The sequence below is a fragment of the Elgaria multicarinata genome, chromosome 3, assembly GCF_023053635.1.
Source record: "Elgaria multicarinata webbii isolate HBS135686 ecotype San Diego chromosome 3, rElgMul1.1.pri, whole genome shotgun sequence".
In the NCBI taxonomy this organism is placed as follows: domain Eukaryota; kingdom Metazoa; phylum Chordata; class Lepidosauria; order Squamata; family Anguidae; genus Elgaria; species Elgaria multicarinata.
Window position 1 is genome coordinate 5,517,784 of NC_086173.1, and position 21,393 is coordinate 5,539,176.

General features: G+C 44.0%; 1 protein-coding gene and 1 long non-coding RNA gene across 2 annotated transcripts in view; both read left to right on the top strand.

Annotated features, from left to right (window-relative positions):
- The window catches only part of PPP1R3F (protein phosphatase 1 regulatory subunit 3F), a 29,379-nt gene extending 14,983 nt beyond the window's left edge, over nucleotides 1–14,396 (top strand). The window contains exons 2-4 of the mRNA XM_063119145.1: nucleotides 4,717–4,772; nucleotides 7,734–7,810; nucleotides 13,097–14,396. Of these exons, the coding sequence (XP_062975215.1) occupies nucleotides 4,717–4,772; nucleotides 7,734–7,810; nucleotides 13,097–14,206 (1,243 nt within the window). The 3' untranslated portion in view covers nucleotides 14,207–14,396. The remainder of the gene's footprint in view (nucleotides 1–4,716; nucleotides 4,773–7,733; nucleotides 7,811–13,096) is intronic.
- A 5,332-nt stretch (nucleotides 14,397–19,728) lies between these two features.
- Nucleotides 19,729–20,896, top strand: LOC134396519 (uncharacterized). The gene is made up of 2 exons (XR_010025278.1): nucleotides 19,729–20,506; nucleotides 20,586–20,896. It is a non-coding gene; the product is annotated as an uncharacterized LOC134396519 (long non-coding RNA).
- Nucleotides 20,897–21,393: the final 497 nt, after the last annotated feature.

Consider the following 21,393-nt stretch of genomic DNA (forward strand, 5'->3'; position numbering starts at 1 on the left):
CTTCAGGGGGAGTGCAACCCCATCCAGAACCAGTTGAATGCCCCCCATCCGATCAGAGGAACCACCCACCAGCAGCATCTCAGTCTTGTCTGGATTGAGTTTCAGTTTATTAGCCCTCATCCAGTCCATTGTCGCAGCCAAGCACCGGTTCAGCACATCCACAGCCACACCTGATGAAGTTGAAAAGGAGCAGTAGAGCTGCGTGTCGTCAGCGCACTGATGACAGTGCACTCCAAAACTCCGGATGACCGCACCCAACGGTTTCATGTACATGTTAAACAGCATGGGGGACAAGACCGATCCCTGCGGAACTCCATACTGAAGAGTCCACGGGGCCGAGCAATGTCCCCCAAGCACCACCTTCTGGAGCCGTCCTGCTAAGTAGGAGCGGAACCACTGCAATGCAGTGCCCCCCACTCCCAGCTCAGCCAGACGTTCCAGAAGGATACCATGGTCGATGGTATCGAAAGCCGCTGAGAGATCAAGGAGAATCAACAGAGTCACACTCCCCCTGTCTTTCTCCCGACAGAGGTCATCATACAGGGCGACCAAGGCTGTTTCCGTGCCAAAACCAGGCCTGAAACCCGACTGAAATGGATCCAGATAATCAGTCTCATCCAAAAGTGTCTGGAGCTGTCCCGCCACCACCCGCTCAAGGACCTTGCCCAGGAATGGAACATTTGCTACCGGCCTGTAATTACTAAGATTTTCCGAGTCCAAGGAAGTTTTCTTCAGGAGTGGTCTCACTACTGCCTCTTTCAGACGGTCTGGGACCACTCCCTCTCGTAGAGAGGCATTAATCACCTCCTTGGCCCAGCCGGCTGTTCCATCCCTACTAGCTTTTATTAGCCAAGAGGGGCAAGGATCCAGAGCAGAGGTGGTTGAGTGGACCTGTCCAAGCACCTTGTCAACATCCTCGAGCTGTACAAGCACTTACATAGGGTGACCATATGAAAAGGAGGACAGGGCTCCTGTATCTTTAACAGTTGTATTGAAAAGGAAATTTCAGCAGATGGCATTTGTATATATGGGGAACCTGATGAAATTCCGTCTTCATCACAACAGTTAAAGCTGCAGGTGCCCTGCCCTCCTTTAAATCTGGTCACTCTAGTATAGCTCCTGCAGCTTTAACTGTTGTGATGAAGAGGGAATTTCACCAGGTTCTCCATATATACAAACGACACCTGCTGAAATTCTCTTTTCTATGCAACTGTTAAAGATACAGGAGCCCTGTCCTCCTTTTCATATGGTCACCCTAACTTACTAAAACAATAGGAGGCCGGAGCCATTTTAGAAGAGACAACTTCCCTGCTTTTCTCACACGCCGGACGGGATGCTCGCTTTAATCTGTGCTTGTGTCATATTGAAAAAAGGAATGTTTTTTCCTTCAGTATTTTATTCATCTGTAGATCAGTGCAGATTTAATTGATTAACATTCGTACAATTAGTTGCCTAAGATTTCTTTAATGTGGTAACAATAATAATAAAAACATGCTCAATTGTCAGGAAATTCCTGAATCTGTAAAAGACAGCATGACTTGGCAAAGCTCGACATGTTTGTCTAGAAAAGCCACCATGAGCGAGAAAGAGATAATAATAATAATAATTATTATTATTATTATTATTATTATTATTATTATTATTATTCAGAGGAAGAATCTGGCCTGGTCACCAGGGGGTTCCCTAAACTAGGCCATGCTCCGGCTTCTGTTCCGGCTCGCCTCTTGGGTCAATGCTGCATCTTGGGTCAATGCTGCATCTTGGATCAATGCTACATTCTCCCACACACCACACAGGTAAAGAAACTCCTACTCCAGCGAATTTCCTCAGTTCAGCTATTGACACAAAAGGTAGATGGAGTTTGTAGCGCATATGTGGTATATTTCTTCCCCTTCTCCCATCCATGATTGAACATTCAGAAGTGGTAGCAGAAGCTGAAGGGAGCATCGTCAGGGCTTGAGGAAAACAAACCCACTAGTTTACTGAATGGGCTGCACAATTTGGATCCCATTTGAAACTGGTAAACAACTCCTGGCTGCACTGTAGAAAAGCAACATTGCAGGGGAAGCAATACAAAAACAGGGCAAATAAATTAAATAAGCACAGGGGAGTTATTTTGGTGCCTTTGTAATTCGTCCTTTTTCTTCTGCTGCCCCTTATGCCTGGAACGCTCTTCCAGAACACTTGAGAACTACAAACTCAATCACAGCCTTTAAAACTCAGCTAAAAACTTTTCTTTTCCCTATAGCTTTTAAATATTGAGTTTGTTCTGACTCTATACTGTCAGCTTCACCCTACCCGGTGCCTGTTTACACTTCCCTGTGCCTGTTTGCATTCTCCTTCCCTCCTTATTGTTTACTACAACTTTATTAGATTGTAAGCCTATGCGGCAGGGTCTTGCTATTTACTGTGTAATCTGTACAGCACCATGTACATTGATGGTGCTATATAAATAAATAATAATAATAATAATAATAATAGTCTTTGTGTAGGTGTATCAAATATTACAGAGGTGCCCAATTGGATTTTATTAGATTGTAAGCCTATGCGGCAGAGTCTTGCTATTTACTGTTTTACTCTGTACAGCACCATGTACATTGATGGTGCTATATAAATAAATAAATAAATAATAATAATAATAATAATAATAATAACAACAGTCCTGGCCCCTCAAATCTCAACCAGACTTTATTTATTTATTTATTTATTGCATTTTTATACTGCCCATCAACCGAAGCTCTCTGGGCAGTGCACAATTAAAAACCCATAAAATACAACTATACATTTAAATGATGCACTGGTTTTAAACGTTTGAATTAGTTGTATGTATTTTATGGTGTTTTTATTAGTGTTGTACCCCGCCACGATCCAGAGGGAGAGGCAGGTAACAAACAAAATTATTATTATTATTATTATTATAACATTAAAAAGTTTAAAAGGCAACATAAAACCAGTTACTTTTGAAAATAACTTTATTGCATATTAGCCGCATGGGCCATTCGCAAACAGATGAGACAATAACATACACTAGCCAGCAAAAGTGCTACAAAAAAGAGTAACTAGGATAACAATCATCCAGGTTATAATTACAATGTTAACCAACATATAATATTGGTTATTAGAATTTAATCGTTTGAGTCATTAAAGCCTAAGGAAAATCCGGTGTAAAAAGGTATGTCTTCAGGAGGCGTTTAAAAGATACTATGTTTTCTGCCTCCTGAACCGAACAAGAAAGAAATAGAAACTTTTCTTGCAGCAGGTCAGTCAGTTCAGGAGCATGTTTTTAATTCTACCCACTCTCTACCCTCAGATGAAGAATGGTTTCCATGGAAGTACCATGCCTTTCAAGTAAATTCGAGGGATTCTGTGAAACAGTGTGGTTGTAATAGCGTGTTTCAGGTTATTGCCCATTTAACATTCCCTGTAACTAACAGACTATAACCTGCTCAAGTGAGAAGGCGTTGTCATTACACTTCATCATAAAAAACAAACAAATTGCAATCACTGTATTAGTTCTGCAGGCAAGATGGAACTGGGAAGCCAGAGACCTGAATAGTTTCTGGTTCAGCAGGCCAAGTCTGCTGCAACGTGGAGTGGAAGGCCCTGCAAAATGGTAATGGGGTCCCGTTTAAAGAGGGAGGTTGACAAAATGGGTTTTGGATGTCCAGGCTTTTGCTGTACAAGCATGGCATTAAATACACCCGGTGCCATGGCTGGCCAGCATTATTTTGCACATAGGACTGCCACTGCTAAATCTAATTTGTGTGTGTTTTCCCTCAGAAGAGCGATAGGCACCTAGCACTGCCTTAGGGTATCCGTGTCTAAGTGTATTCCATAACATCCTCCAATCACCTTCCTTCATCTACAGAGGCATTCTTGGAATTGTTGCTATCCTGCTTCCTTAGCCACATAAAACCACAGAATATCCACACATTCTGATTCCCACACTTTTGGTTCATATCAAGAGTGACCATACAGTTACATAGAGATCAGACCTCAAATCTTACCCTTCCACACCTCTCAGGTAGACTAAACCTGAAGGTCTTAATGGACCTCTGAAGACACAACTTTTCATCACAACGTTTGCTCTGATCACATGAAGCGCTGGGTTTTACTGCGTGCCCCAATGTGAAACTAGAGGGGGCTGTGGGACCTAACCTCATATGGGAGAGGGCATGCAAATTTGTCAGCTTCAAAGCTTTGCTTTCGCTTTTTTAAGAGAGTCTTGATTTTGGGTTTTCAGAGTTTCGGTTGCAGTTTGCACGAGGGTTATTAAAAATACAGAGAAAAGAAAAGGCAAAGGGTACTGGGAAAAGACTCCTCTTTCTACGGGTCATTGAGTAAGGCCTCATCCAGGCAACTGATTTGCAAGATTTTGGTTTGGTGCTGTAGTGTGTTCCTGGAGTTTGAAGTGTCCCAAAGAAAGGTATTATTTACCATCTCTGAAAAGAGTAGTCTAATGTCACTTAGATTATGAATTTAGGTGTATGTCTCCACATCCTGGGTTGTCTAGAGTTGGTACATGACTAACAATCCGAGGTTGTGCTGAGGATTGGGATCAGCAAATGAAATCCAGCATGCTTTTTATTCAAATTTGTTGATAAAGTACACTCATGAGAAAGCTTTAAAGTTGCACAGAATTCAGGTTGCACCAGCAATTCTGTCCCAGTAATCCGATGCAACGTCTAACTGCCAGCACTCACTTCTGTGTTGCAGGTCAAGTGAGAATGAGCTGCGAATAGAGGACATTGCCCAGCCGGCTTGTACTGAAGGTAGGTGCTGCCCTGCATCTTTCTAGCCTAGCCTTCTAAAGCTGGGCAGAAAATGTCACTAGGGTCAGTAGAGATGGGTTGAACCGATGCCATTGAACATAGGAAGGTGCCTTGTACTGAAACACATGATTGCTAGCAGAAGCATCTAATTCTGATCCACTAGGACTTGTCTTATGTTCTTATGTCTACTGTGATTGAGAGCAGATCGTTCCCTGTTCTGCTACCTGAGAGATATTTTTAACTGGAAGTGCCAGGAATTGAGCCTGGGATCGTCTACATTGAAAACATGTGCTCTAACACAAAGCCATGGCCCCTCCATATAAGACAGCAAAGGGGATGTGATTTGGAATGGGGAGACATCAGGAGAAGAAAGAGCGAAGAAGCACCACATTCTCTCCCTTGCTGCTTTTTGTCTTCATATCACAGCATCAGGAAGCTCCCGGGGAGGGGAGCACCATTTGTTACAAGTATTTGCATTTGCAACTGATGCCTTGCTTGGCCCTAAGAACAGAAGAAGGCTAGGTCAGATCAATGGATCCATCTAGATCAGTATTCTCTTTAGGCAATGGCCAACCAGATGCCACAGGGACATTCCCAAGCAAGGCAGGACAGAAGATCTGCTTTTGGCAATCATGACTTGTTGGCTTCAGCGATCCATGTAACTATGCAATCATTTTCATTCTGGTGGATATGATAATATCCTAGAGTGGTAAATACAGCAGGCTAATTCTTTGTGGCAAGACAATATTTCCTTTCGTTTCACCCTATTTCAGTGCCCTTCAATTCTTTTAATTTTAGGGTGCATTTAGTCCGTATTTTCTTATTTGATAACACCAAACTGAGTTACCTGTTCCTTCTTCTGTTGTTCGTTTTTAGAGCACTTTCTGGGTTCCAAACACATTGGGCATTTATTTATTTCATTTATTTTACTTATGGATTTTTATGCTGCCGTTCAGCCAAAAAAGGCTCTCACGGCGGCTTACAAAAGTATTTCTTGACAGTCCCTGCCCACAGGCTTACAATCTAAAAGACATGACACAAAAGGAAAGGGGATTGGGAGGGAGGAGGAGGAGGGGGGAAAGGAAGTTGCAAAGTTCTTAGTTGCAAAGTTCAGCAGTTACAGTTGACAGCAGGAGGGAGGGAGCTCTCAGCTGGAGCTGGACCCAGGCACGGTGGAGAGGTGCCTGGCTGCTGCTTCCTCCCTCACTGGTGGCATGTCTAGATGAGGGGGGTGGAAGGCAACGATCTTGCGATTTTATGATCGCGAGATTGTCACCCTCATCTACACGTGGTGTGTGACATCGTGGCCGCCATTTTGGATTTATTTTTCTTAAAGGAGAAGGAGCGCACGAGCACTCACTGAAATTGTAAGTTTTTTAAAAAACGAAAAAACCTCGTGCTTACCCCACCCCCCGTGGGCACAGAGCTCCTGAGGAGCTCCGTGCCCAGTTCTTTGCGTTACTCATGAGGAGCCAGAGGAAAACTGCAACAGCGGACCACATGTTCCGCCATCTCGGGATCATTCGGAAAAATCAGAATTAATGGGTAGGGTGATATCTTGGGGAAAGGGAGGAATCATCCCTCCCTGCTCCCGGGATGCCCTGCACATCATGATCCCGGGACAATCCCCGGGATATCACCCCATCTAGCCATGCCCATATATTACCCTATTTCTTCAATTCTAAGACACACTTTTTTCCCATATAAACATCTCTAAATTTTATTAATTTATTACATTTCTATACTGCCCAATAGCCGAAGCTCTCTGGGCGGTTCATAAAAATTAAAACCATAGTAAGACAACCAACAGGTTAAAAGCACAAATACAAAATACAATATAAAAAGCACAAAATGGGGTGCGTCTTAGAATCGCTAGTGTGTCTTAGGGTTTGTTTTTTTCTGTTGGTGGTACTGAAATTAGTATGCGTCTTACAATCGATGGCATCTTACAATCGAAGAAATACGGTATCTTGGTTATCCTTACAAAAATCTCATAAGGTAGGCCAGTGTTATGGTCCTATTGGCTAGATCATTTTACATTTTACATGTAAAGTGAACTACACTTGCCAAAAATGACACTTCAGTGATCTGCATTTACTGAAAATGGTAAGTGGTAGAAATTTTAAAGAAACCTTTGGCTCTGCAGCATTTTCCTCTTACTTTGTGTGTGTGTGTGTGTGTGTGTGTGTGTGTGTGTGGCTTCAGAGACCACATCAGGGACCACAATCAGTCCAAGAACTAAGCTAGTGGCCTAAACTAGCTTTTTGGAACTTAACAACAGTATAGTAATCTTGTGTTTTCTAAACACAGAAATCTTTTATTTCATTCCCTCCCATACATATGCTTTTGCTCAGAGGCCTTCTAGTATTGGTACACTTCAAAAACCACCAAAAAAGCCACCACACCATGCAAGAAATAACCAGAAAAAATGGGTGCTGGGGTTTCTTGGCAGAAGTGTTCTCAGATTTGCTAATCAGATTATCGCTCCACACATTCATTGAAACCATTATATTGTGCAAGATCAATTAAACTGAATGGAGATTGTAGGTTAGGCGTGCTTGGTGAATTATGAAGAAAAGCCAAGTCTTGCAATCTAAGTTGTACCACATTACATATATATTTGCTTGTGTTGCATATTATTTTGCTAGTTATGGGGAAGATCAGAGAGCCAGGCGGAGCACTTGTCTCAGCCTCTCACCACAAGAGTTCTGCTTAATCTTATTCTAGTTCCTCAGATTTCTCCAGATCTTATTCCTACCTTGCAAGTGTCTCTTTGCAACGATAAGGGCCAGGAACTTGTGAGATATATACATATATGAAATTGCCCAGGTACTGTCTTCCTTGCACCCTGCAGTTCTGAGGCTGTGAGTTGCACACCTGCACCCATCCACATTGAATTGCTGCCAAATATTGCCTTGGACGAGGAAGGGCAATTCTGACTCCTTCTGACTTTTTCCTCAGAATGGAACACTGAAAGAAACCTGGCCAGTGAATCTCCAAACCCTCCTGCACTGCAGCCCCCACCTTATATGACACAGGTAAGGAGTGAACGCCCTAGCACTACACTAAAGCATCAAGGTAAGCAATTATTTCCTAGGGAGAGTGCCCTCTTTGTTGCAGATTGTATTTACTCATATTTATTTACAGTTTCCCCTATCCCAATGTATCTGCCAAGGTAGCAAATATCTCTGTATCCTGTTCATCATTACAACAATAACTCCCCCCCCCCACTAATAATCTAGTGTGGTAGGAGACCCCTGGAAGAGAATCTGGAAGGCATATGATGCAGCCACCTTGCTCAATCAAAGTAGGTCTAGGTCGGATTAATACCTGAATGGAGACCACCTGGGAACCTCATCTGCTCCCCCTTAAGTTCCATCATTGAAGAAAGGCAGGATATAAATCATAAATTCAAAATACAATACCTGTTTCATTTCTCTATAATCAGTGTGATGTTAGGCAACCGAAGATGAAGGCAGATGAGATATTTTTAGAAGCAGGGAGACCAATTTGGAAGAGCCTTCTTCTGGATTCTGTTCTGGGGGGAAAACGGTTCTGTCTGTTTGTAGCAGGAGCTGGCTGTACAGAGCACTGATTTATTTATTTATTTATTTATTTATTTATTTATTTATTTATTTATTACATTTTTATACCGCCCAATAGCCGAAGCTCTCTGGGCGGTTCACAAAAATTAAAACCACAATAAACCAACAGGTTAAAAGCACAATTACGAAATACAGTATAAAAAGCGCAACCAGGATAAAACCACGCAGCAAAATTGATATAAGGTTAAAATACAGAGTTAAAACAGTAAAATTTAAATTTAAGTTCAAATTAAGGGTTAAAATACTGAGTGAATAAAAAGGTCTTCAGCTGGCGACGAAAGCAGTACAGTGTAGGCGCCAGGCGGACCTCTCTGGGGAGCTCGTTCCACAGCCGGGGTGCCACAGCGGAGAAAGCCCTCCTCCTAGTAGCCACCTGCCTCACTTCCTTTGGCAGGGGCTCACGGAGAAGGGCCCCTGTAGATGATCTTAAGGTCCGGGCAGGTACATATGGGAGGAGGCGTTCCTTCAAATAACCTGGCCCCAAACCGTTTAGGCCCCAAATGATTTTCTGCCATTATGTGCGAACAGCCCCCCCACACACACACACACACATAAATTGTCTACCAGACAAACCCTGAGTAGGGCAACAAACCATGGTTTAAATAAATCATGAGTTAATGTTACATGGCCAACCGTTGTGTTTGGATAATATGCTAACCCATGGTTTAGCATTACATGAGAACAGGTCTTTGTGAGCCTCAGGCTTGTGTACTCACCTCTTCCGCTGGCACAGAACCTTCTGATTCCATTTTAGATTAACCATGGTTTAATCTAAACCTTATAATCCTTAAACTGTGGTTAATTTTAAATATGGTTTGTTGAAACAAGACAGGTTCATAAATTATGGTTTAAAGTTGGCTTGTTTCAGCAAAACATAGTTAAGATTAAACACAGTTTATCAGGGTTTGGACACCACAACAAGCTGTGGTTAATATTGATTTATTTGTTTGTTTTTTATTTATTTAAGGATTTTTATGCCGCCATTCAGCCAAAAAAGGCTCTCAGGGCGGCTTACAAAAGTATTTCTTGACAGTCCCTGCCCAGAGGCTTACAATCTAAAAGACATGACATAAAAGGAAAGCGGATTGGGGGGGAGGAGGAGGGGGAGGAGGAAAGCAAATTCAGGCACTACAATCTTAGTTGTAAAGTTCAGCAGTTACAGTTGACAGCAGGAGGGAGGGGGCTCTCAGCTGGAGCTGGACCCAGGCACGGTGGAGAGGTGCCTGGCTGCTGCTTCCTCCCTCACTGGTGGCCTCTGCAGAGACAGTTGGTAGCAGGAGGGAGGGGGCTCTCAGCTGGAGCTGGACCCAGGCACGGTGGAGAGGTGCCTGGCTGCTGCTTCCTCCCTCACTGGTGGCCTCTGCAGAGACAGTTGGTAGCAGGAGGGAGGGGGCTCTCAGCTGGAGCTGGACCCAGGCACGGTGGAGAGGTGCCTGGCTGCTGCTTCCTCCCTCTCTGGTGGCCTCTGCAGAGACAGTAGGTAGGGGCTCTTTGAAGTGGAAATGAAGTGCCAGGTGGGAGACGGAATAACGGGCCTTGCAGGAGTTGTAGTGGAAGAATCACAGAATCATAGAATAGCAGAGTTGGAAGGGGCCTACAAGGCCATCAAGTCCAACCCCCTGCTCAATGCAGGAATCCACCCTAAAGCATCCCTGACAGATGCTTGTCCAGCTGCCTCTTGAATGCCTCTAGTGTGGGAGAGCCCACAACCTCCCTAGGTAACTGATTCCATTGTCGTACTGCTCTAACAGTCAGGAAGTTTTTCCTGATGTCCAGCCGGAATCTGGCTTCCTTTAACTTGAGCCTGTTATTCCGTGTCCTACACTCTGGGAGGATGGAGAAGAGATCCTGGCCCTCCTCTGTGTTATTATTATTATTTATTTATTTATATAGCACCATCAATGTACATGGTGCTGTGTGTGACAACCTTTTAAGTATTTGAAGAGTGCTCTCATGTCTCCCCTCAAGCTTCTCTTCTCCAGGCTAAACATCCTCCACAAGAACACTTTCTTTCCTATTCTTAACGCTGGATTTCCCTATAAAGTCAATTTTGCGTGAGAGAACGGATCAAACATGTAATTGCAACATCCCTCTAGCAGCCAAAATTGCAGGAAGGGGTTTATTTATTCTAATGTATCGAGAAACGAGTGCCACCCATTTGGGAAGATGGTCTAAACATAAGGATTCCAGAACTGACTAGAGTGGAAAATCTAAACGAACTGGAAAAGACCAAAACTTAGTGCAAGCCAATAGGTAGACCCGGTCTGGAAAGATCTGGAAAACCAAACCCACCTTCTTTAATTGGAACTGCATTTGTTTCAAAGGTATTTGTGGTGGGGAAGAACCCCAGAAGAATTTATGTAACAGAGCATTAAGTTATTGAAAATATTTAATGAAAATATTCATTAAAGGAATCCCACGCATAACATAGACAATTTGAAGTATAATACCCATCTTTAGTGTGTTGACTTTATCTCACAGACTCAACTTTAACGATGCCCATCTATCTATGTCTTGTGAATCTCATTAATCAGCTTATTCAAATTAATTTACTTAATTGAGATATATCTCTGTGTATAAGTATTCCCAGATAGGTAATAAAATCAGGGCACCATTAAAATTGGCCATTAGCCAACAATGTAGGAAATATGCTATCTTCATTTGGCATCAATTCAGACTTTGACCAATTAATTGAATAACTGAACAGATCACCAAAAGTATTAACCAATTTCATCAAAGCAGGCCTGCAGTTTAGAAATAAACAATGAAAGACCATCAGCTTAAAAATAATTTTGAATTCTTAGTCAGCATGCACAAACCTATAAATACTACTATCCTGATTAATTGCACAAGCCAGGGGTTCCAAACATAGATCAAATATCAATGGGGAATGTGGACATCCTTTTCTAGTACCTTGCCCAAGCATGACAACCAGCCATGGGTCATAACTCTTGCTCTTGGGATTGAAAATAAAATTCTAACCCATTTCAAAAATTCCACTTGAAAACCAAAATTACTCAATGTAGCAAGCATAAACTTCCAATGAGTTTTATCGAAGGCCTTCTCAGTTTCTAAGGAGACAATGGTCGCCTGGTCAGTTCTTCCTCTGTTTAAAGCTATCAAATCCACAACTAATCTCAAATTATCAGCCCTCTGCCTGTTTTTAATAAATCCCACTTGATGTGGTCCGACATTTCTTGTTGAAATCTATCAGCTAAAATTGCCATTAATATTTTAATATCAACACTGTTTCAACCCTGAAAAACAAATTATCTACTTGCTTTCGATCCAAACTGGGAGAAAAACATTGTCAGGGCAAATCCTGGAGCCCCCAAGTCCAAGTGTTTGCTGGCAAAGTCTAGCCCCAACAGCTAGAGAGACCGTAACCCAGTTCACACATAACAATTCAAGAGCTGTTGAATGCAGGAATTTGTGGGGTCACACAGCAGTGAGCATGCTTTCAATCAACAACCCAGGAATAGGGTTGTTATCATGATGTCCGAACTTTGAACTCCAAGTTGTTTAGTCTTTATACAACTCAGAGTTAGCCCAACAGCAAACCACTGTTACCCCTAAACAACCCAGAGTTCTGGATTCAGATGTCATGATAATGAGGCATTGATTGAATGCAGTAGCGACGAGCATGTGGGAAGCAGCACCTGCGTTCCCTGCTGTTAAATGTTATTTATGAACCAGTAGGTATCTGGAGCAAAGAGAGCAATGAGCAGGACAGGCAAGTTGCAGAAGGATATCCTGGGGGCCAACTTCAGTGATGTTCTGCCCACAGGGAGTGTTGCATAGTAGGCTGTAGTATGAAATTTGCCACTAGTCTGCAGTTTGAGTGTTCCTTCTCAAGCCAGTGACCTTTGTGGCACCGATAGGAGGAAGCCGGAAGTCAGGACTCTTGGTTTGATTCCCGTGGCACATGCCAGACATTGGTCTTTACTACTTCTTAGGGCCCTAAAATTTAACTAAAATTAAAGAACTCAAAGATTTTTTTCTAACCTTCTGTGTAGGAAGGAAAGGAACCTCTCGTGTAAGCACTGAGTCATTACTGACTCTTGGAGGGACGCCAGCTTTCGCTGACGTTTTCTTGGCAGGCCTTATAGCGGGGTGGTTTGCCGTTGCCTTCCCCGGCCGTTATTACCTTTCCCCCAGCTAACTGGGTCCTCATTTTACCGACCTCGGGAGGATGGAAGGCTGAGTCGACCCGAGCCGGCTGCCTGAGAACCAGCTTCCGCTGGGATCGAACTCAGGCGGTGGGGAGAGTTTCAGCTGCAGAAACTGCTGCTTTACCGCTCTGCGCCACACGAGGCTAACCTTCTGTGTACAGGGATATTTTGACAAATGAGTGTGTTTGTGGAGTCTACAGCACTGGAACATTTTTTAAAAAAAAAAAGATTAAATCAGTATTTGCTGGAACCACTGGTCCAAAGAAGAAGTGGTGGGTAAATTGGCTGACTATTTTTCCTTCTGTAGGTATACAATTGGGTATATGTGTGTTGTTCTTATTATTAAGTAATGCCATAATTATTCCGCAACAAAGACAGGTCCATTGCAATCTTAATGACAAAACGTTGTGCTGTCAAGGCAGGCCCCTTAGCTGTGCTGCTTCTATAGCTCCTCACATAGTTGTGAGTGTTCATCGCTTTTAAGATAAAAATCGCATCCTGCCATTTTCTTTGTATATCTTTTCTTCTTTCTCCCCATTCCACCTAGATTCCAGAGCTCATGGTCACCACCAATTCCCCAGAAAAGAAGGAGCCTTCTAAAGACCATCCTGTGGATTTCACTGACTCCCTACAGGCACCAGCTTTCAAGGTCCACCCTACATGCCATGAGGAGCTGAAAGTGCCGTGGGGCTTGGTGCTGGGAACTGAAAAACATCCTGTGGGCCAGTGGGATTTTCCAGAGTTCAGCAAGTGTGACCTCACCACAGAGGGGTCTTTCATGGAGGAGTGCAAGGAGGAGCAATTCAGAAGGTACCAAGAGCTGCCCTACCGCTTGGAGGAAGATGCCATAGATCGGGAGCTGGAGCAGCTTTACCTGTCCCACTTGAGCCGGCTTCGAGCAGAGGAGCTTGGAGGAAGAGGGGAGTGGGCTGAGGAGGGCTCAGGCAACCCCAGCAGCCCTGCACCTTCTCTCATTGCCCTGAGGCAGAGTGTCTTGACTGACCGTGACCTGATAGTCAACTGGACAGGCCCCGAGAGAGCACTGAACAGCTCCCTAGCAGAGGAAATCACGCTGCACTATGCCAAGCAGCGAGGTGATGACTCCAGGGACAGTGAGGAGGAGGGATTCACACTGGGTTGTGCAACTCGGGCGCCGCCTGAGTTGGTGGGACCAGGCCGTGATAGCCCACCAGTTTTACTAGAAGGCCGCTTTCGAAATCACCTGGAGGAGGGGAGTGTCCAACAGAGTCCAGCTAAGGACTCTGACTCCTTAGTCAGCTTGAGAGTGGTGTCACCCAACACTTTATGGCCTGCTACTCAGGAGGCCATGGTGATGCCCCTGGTAGTCCCAGCCCGGACTCTAGTGCCCCTACCAAAGCGGCCCACAGATCTGCCGTCCAGCCCTCTCGGTGCCCATGGACAGAGCAAGAGCCAGAGCCAGAGCTTCTTGATAGGGCAAGGCAGCCTCTGGCTGGGTGAGGGGCTTCATGCCCACAAGCCTACTGAAGCCAATCCCAGCAATCAAGGCGAACTCGAAAAGATCTTGACCCGCTCCTTGCGGTTCCTCAGCCTCTTCGTCTTCCTGCCTGTGGTTTTCAGCAGCTGCATGCCCCTGGTGGCCATTACGCTTTACCTCCTCCTGGATTGGTTCTCATAGCTTGGCATCCACACTCAGAGGTGTTGAAGAGCCTGAGGGAAGACTTTCTGTAGCTTGACTCCATCCCTGTTCCTCCTGAACAACCATGGTTTGTATATGAGAGGGGGGGGGGGGACGACAACTCAAGCCCTCTTGAGAGATTATGGCATGTCTATGTAACGGCTGCTCAAGATTTTCTGAAGTTCATGCACTTTTCTTTTCTTTTTTTTGTGTGAAATCATCTGGTATAAGAGGTGGAAGATTGAGGGGTAAATGCATTATTTATGGCCAGCCATGAGAAAATGATCAGGATTGCCTCTAAGTGTGGCAAGATTCGGCATGAGTGCTAAAGGCCCCATAGTCCCAATTGCACTCCCATTCTCACAGTACCAGTCAGAGGCAGTGTGAGAAAAACCTTGGGTTGGCTGTCTCCCACTTGCAGGTTAAGAGGGCCAGTTAAAGATACCATGCCCAAGGATATCCCACCCACCCAAATCACAGAGCCAGTACTGTGACTTGAATCTCATTGTTGCCAGGTATAAGTTTGTAGGAGGCATCTGTGATGGAGAAAGCATATTTTTCTCCTTAAAAACAAATTCCCTTCTTGGGGTCTGGCAGACTTTAATTTGAATTTTTCAGCCTTCTCCATTCTGGTGTTTGGCTTTTAAAGCTGAAATCATAAGCATACTTACATGCAAGTAAATCACATTAACTTGCTTCTGGTTTAGGACTGAGGCTAAAATTTCCTTAAAATTATCACATTCTATTATTATTATTATTATTATTATTATTATTATTATTGAGAAAGTATACAGGTAGACTTGTGTACTTAAGATATGCACTATGAGCAGGGTTTGAGTTACTTCTTTTGTGCAAAAGCAAAAACTTTTTTAAAGGGATAATATTAAGCTATTTGAAAATGTCAAGCTTTCACATTTTAAAAACGTAATTTTAAATTATCCATCTGAAAATTTTTAAAAAGAGAAGGTTTTAAGATCAAAACAATTCTGTGAAATCAGTGTGTTCCCATTCTGTACAAAATATTGTGCAGAATTTAGCACCTAGATTCCTGGGCAGGCTGGATCTTTAAGGATCCTTTGGCTAATGGTCTCAGGAAGCCCCCTCCTGCTGTGGGTGTGACAAAAAAGACTGGTGAATGAAGCAGGAACAAACTAGTTAGCTTAGTTTCTATCTCGCTCTTCTCAAGGGCTATGGGGAGGTAACAACCATTAAAAATAAAATGAAACATACATAATAAAAATAAAATACCCAACTGAATTAAAGTTACCCCACTCCGGTTAATCCCGTACCATAGAGGAAACTTTTACAGATCTTCCAGAAAGTATACAGGTTTAGACTTTGACAGACTGGTCCATACGGTAGCCTATATGTGAGCTAACAATTCTATCAGTGCTTTCATATGAAAAATAACAGAAAAATGGATGACCACTCCCCTCCATCAAAAAGCCTAGAACATTTTATTCTTGGGAGGCAGGAAAATTGGATTATTATTTTTAATGGGGCACAATCCAGCAGGATTTTCTCTTGTGCAAGGCCCAATAAAATTGAGCTGTGCAAGTACACAGTAATGCTTTTGTACAGCTCCGATTCCTTTTAGTGGGGTTTGTACAAGTGATGGTGCCCTTGGTTCCCATAATTTCATATTGTTTTAATCAAGCTGGCAAAACAGAAAGATGCTTTCCGTTCTGAAGGGGATGGTGACGTTTTCAGCCTTCTGTCCATCGACCTTCCGCAAAATTCAGCTGCTACCATTCCAGATGATCTCAAAGGTGGCAACGCTAAGTTCCATTCATGCTGCAGTGCTGAGCCACATCCCAGCTTCTTAGTGAGAGCCTTCAGACTGCTGATTCCGTCTCTGCTCTAAGGACCCCTTTTCTGCTCATGGATCCACCTATGCTTCTCTGCCACCAGCAGGGTCCAACACTGAGGACTACAAGAAAGCTTCCCCCCAAACAGATGGCCCCGTATTTATTTTTGTACCTGGTGAGAAGGCCTGACCTTTGTACCATAGAACTCACCCCATGATAGAGAGATTTTATTTATTAACCACTAGCAGTACAAACCCAGACTGGTGGTTTTGTAGATTAAAATAATTTATTATTCTATATCCATCTATGTTGTCTGCAGCAAAACAGTAGATTGGAAATACCTTGCCTTCATGTGCAATAGGATGAACTGGCATTGACACACCATGAAAAGACAGCCCGCCCGCCCCATGCTACAAAACATGCTTCGTTACTTCCTCTTGAATGTTGTGCTGTCAGCAGCTGCTGTGATATCGTTTGTGAGGCCTTGTGGAGGAAGAGGGAGGTGTTTGTGTGGGTTCTGAGGTCAGTCCCCTCTACTGATCCAGACTCAGCCCTGCTTTCCCCATCCAATGGCAAATGCTCTTATCTAGGGAATGTAGGTGTTTTTGGAAGGTGGAATGTTGCTCGTGCATCGTGAATAGAGATCGGAGTCCACTCCTGGTTTCACAGTCGTCTGTGGAAAAATCTGTATTTGCCGAACAGAAGCTGAGAGCAGAATGTAACTAGCAGTCACAGCCTTGTGTGTGTGTGTGTGTGCGTGCATGCACGCGTGCGTGCTCATACTTTTGTTGGTTTTTCCCATGGTTATGGTCTTCGTCCTTTCATCACTGTTTCTTCTTCTGGCTTAGTCAACCTATCTGATTCCCCTATCAGAGGCCTACTACTTGTCCAAATATGTCTGAAGACACCTGTTCCACCTCACAACAGTCTTGGAAGTCTTTTGGTACACCCACCTGACTACAAAGCATGCATCAGTTATACTTCACACATCTGCAGAAGCATTAGGAGAATTCAGAGGTAGCCTTGCCATGAGGTGGCTGCCTTAGGTGATAGGTTTGGGCCCAACTTTAAAGGCTGTACAGTGGGAGGCAAATAGATCTGAGCAGTGCATACCATCTGCTAGGGAATTCTCCTGAACAAGTTGCATTGAAATGAATAGGAGCTGCTCAAGAGTGTTCCTGTGTTCCTCATCTCATTTCAGTGCAGCTTGTGCAAGAGAATGACCCTGCTAAATATGTGCTATGTTAATTAGCAGGAGGTGCCTTGGGATATTTCAGGCATCAAAATAACTTGGATTGTCCTGGGTAAAGTCCAAGTTTAGTTCAGTGTAATACAGGGGTGCAGAACCTCAGGCCCAGGGGCCAGATCCAGCCCTCCGGGGTTTCCCAGACAACCACGCCACAGCCCTTTCCTCTGGTTGGGTAGTTTCCCAGCTTTTGCGCAATCCCTCCTGCCATTGCTGGTTTTGCCTCCCCCCCCCCCCGCTGGAATGCGGTCCCCAAGAACTTCTCTGAAATGAAATTGGGACCTTGGGCTGATAGAAGTTCAACAACTGCTGGTTTGTGGCCACTTTCAGGCCTATTTCTGACCCACAACACTGTCTGGGCTGTAACATTTCACATTGCAAGAAGGTTCAGAGCTCACAGGATTGGAGGCTTCTCCATATCCCCCTGAAAAAACAAACCCTGCACAGAGGGAGCTAGCATGTTGGGGAGAAGGTTAGACTAGAACCCTTCTTCCTTATATGCCAGTTTCTATATGATGGGATTATTATGTTTTTATGGAGTGTTTAGTTATATGAGTCCCCAGCCTAGGTCACGAGCGTCAGCTAGACCTACTGGTCTAGTGCGACGGAGGGGTGAAAATCTCACGATATTTTTATCGCAAGATCTCCCCCTCTGTTTACACGCGGTGCACGATGACCTCAGAGGGAGAGGACGTTGTGCCCGCCATTTTGTTTTTGTTTTTTAAAGAAGAAGGAGCACACGAGCGCTCATGCGCAAAAGGTAAGTGGGGTTTTTTTTTAAAAAAAATCCCCACTCCCCCCCACCCCACCCCCCCAATGGGCGCAGAGCTCCTGAGGAGCTCTACACCCCATGTGAGGGTCCCAGCTCCTTGTGAGTAACTGCGAGGAGCCGGAACAAACTGATGGTGGGCCACAATTTCCGTGGTCTTGGGATCAGCCCAAGACAGTGGAAAAAGCAAGCCTAAAGTGTAGGGCCATATCCCGGGGCAATGGAGGGATCATCCCTCCCTGATCTCGGGATCCCCTGTGGGTCATGTGAACGCACAGGGATGATCCCGGGGATCGCCCCGGGATAAAGCCCTATCTAGCTATGGCCTTAGTGTGTTAACAAAAACCTATCTATAGAATTTCTCCCATGTACTTGCATTTGTGTACAGAATGTTGGTTCTGTTGGATCCCATGTGCTATCTAACCTCTCACCAACAATATTCTCATTTTACGCAAGTCAGTGGTTTCTTTGTTCTGAACAGCAATAATCTGAAAAAGTTCAGCAGGGACTCTGTGGAGTTTTGGATAATAAACTTTACCATAAATGTCAAGTCTGAGTGCTTCTAGGAGAGCATGTATATAATGTGTACAAGGTTAGCCTATTTTTAAGGGCGCCCTTGTCTGCAATGTGTGTACAAAGTATGAATGGCATTAACCTCTTGTGGAATCTGAAATGTAAAGAGTAGAAACATCAAATACAGAGGAACCAAGTTTCAAATTACTGAGTTCTTCGATGTGTGCTACACCCTATTTCATCCCAGTGAAAGGTAAGTTAGCATGAGAGACCGTGACTTGCCCTAAAGCTACCTAGTGAGTGGGGATGAACTTGGACTTCCCCAATGCAAACAAGACAAGATTATCCACAACACAAGAATAGGTTTGGCTTCACATAGGAAGAAGAAAACATGTCTTCTTATCCCAGTTATAATCCTGTAAGGCTTCCCACAAGTCCAAGCTGGAACAAAATCTCATCACCCTTGCCCTCCTCAGCTTCAGAATGTTGATAGCTTGCTTGAGTTGCTATACTTCGGTACAACTAACTTGACCCATTGATTTCAATGGGACTTTTGTGTGACTAACTTCAACTAGCTAAGGTCCTAAGTACGGAGAACTAGGAGTGACATATAAGCCGTTTCTACACCTGCCTTTTTCCCCAGGATTGTCCTGGGATCATCCCTGTGCATGTTTACACCTGCCTTTTCCCCCGGGATTGTTCAAATGCATCCAAATACCACACGGGATCCTGGGAGCAGGCAGGAACGATCCCTCCATTTCCCTGGGATAATCCTTCGGTGTAGAAAGGGCCATAGTGGCAGTGTGTACTGGGAAATCTCCAATTCGAGCTCTTCTGGTGGGCTTTGACAAGCCACCGTCTCTCAGCCTTTGCCCTCCATTTTGAAGTTGGCGATAATAGTATTGTCCTAATGTAAGGGAGATGCTTTGAATGCACCTCTGAAATAGTATCTATTATTATTATTATTATTATTATTATTATTATTATTATTATTTACACTTATATACCGCTCCCATAGCCAGGGCTCTCTGGGCGGTTTACAGAAATTCTAAAATTGAGGTAAAAACAAGTATACAAAATTTAAAACTCTAAAACACAGTACATCCACACATAAAGCATTAAAAACCAATTAAAAACTAAACATGTGGGTAATTAGGATGTGCCGCCATATGCCTGGGCAAAGAGGAAAGTCTTAACCTGGCACCAGAAAGATAGCAGCGTTGGTGCCAGGCGAGCCTTGTCAAGGAGATCATTCCATAGTCTGGGGGCCACCACCGAAAAGGCCCTGTCCCTCGCTGCCACACTCCGATCTAAACACGGAGTACTATTGTTAGGACTCTTCTTAGCTCTAGAGTTTTCAAAGTCCTTTGCAAATTAAGTCTGGCTCTAAAAACACACACATCAGATTAAATCAACAAAGAGTCTTGTGACACCTTAAACACTAACAGATTTATTCTGGTAGAAGCTGTTGTGGACTATAGCCCGTCTTATGCCAGAATAAATTTGTTAGTCCTTAATACAAGAGCCTTTGTTATTTTTGCTGCAATAGGCAAACATGGCTACCCTCTGGAAATGTTACAAGTTGTATTTATTTGACTTCAAGGCTCTTCAGAAATAGTCACCAACGGTATGCTCTGTTACGATTTGGAGGGGAGGATGATTCACATGGTCACTTGTCCATTTGTGCTGACTTCTGCCCCCGGCATGGCAACTGTTCATACATATCCTTCTACTATGATTGCAAATTACCTGATGCGTATGGAAAATGCATTGTGGAGAGTTTCATTCATGGGTGAGTTGGTGCTTTGTCCACGAAACTGGTTTGCTATGGCAGATTCAATCCTTGCAGACCATTGGGGAGAAAATGGTTGTGTGGACTGAATTAGGTGTGATTGTGGACCCTCATGTTCAGTTGTGTCTTTGAGACTGATCTTGCAGGAGAAGATTCGTGAGAACTGGCAATGGTATATTTTCTTGATACAGTTTAGCATAGCCACACATAGTCAGTGATAGAAACAAAAACCAACCAAAAAACCCCAACAGCATTCTTCCTTCATCTTTGGGCTGACCCTGTAGTGTGGAATTAGATTTCCATCCCAGAAGCCTTATTTCCTTAGAGGATGTTCCTCAACCAGGAACTTTTCATCTGGAAACAGATCTCTGTAGGATAAACAACATGAAAGCTGGTTGGAAGTCTCATTGTCTGTTGTGTACCTACTGCCCTTTGTCACTAGCTATGGGACAAGGGATAGGATGGAACGTGTTTTCAGAGACTTGTGTGTGTGTGTTTGTATGTATGTGCATCATCTGAGCTGTGCCTGCATTGGAAGCACTAATAAAACATCCTGACCACAGCACTTGTGTCCCTGGGATTTTTTTGGGAAAGTGCAACAGGGTTGGTACAAGTATCTTCTGAGCTGTCAACCATGCAGTGAGTTTCTGGAAGTGTCACTGTGGGTAGCAGCTGCCAACATAAAGGAATTGACTAAGCTCTTCCCCAGGTAGGTAGAAGAGAAAGACACCAAATTGTAGCTGTTGCCTCCCTTGCTGGCCTCTTCCACCCTTGAATCAGTGAATGACCAGAGGAAGTCAATTGGAGGGGATGTCCTACCCACTAGTTGAGGATAGGCCTGCACTAAAACCTAAACTAGTTTAACTGTCGTGGCTCCCCGCCACCACCTCCAAGATTCCCAGAAACTGTTTTTTAGTGAAAATGTAAGTTAAAAAGGCATACACAATACACGTACATGTGGCTCTTTCACTGTATATTGTACTGCGCAGAGGGACTGCCTACTCACACAGTTTTGAGAGTCTAGTGTAGATATGCCCAAAGCAGGGCAGTTTGTGGCTC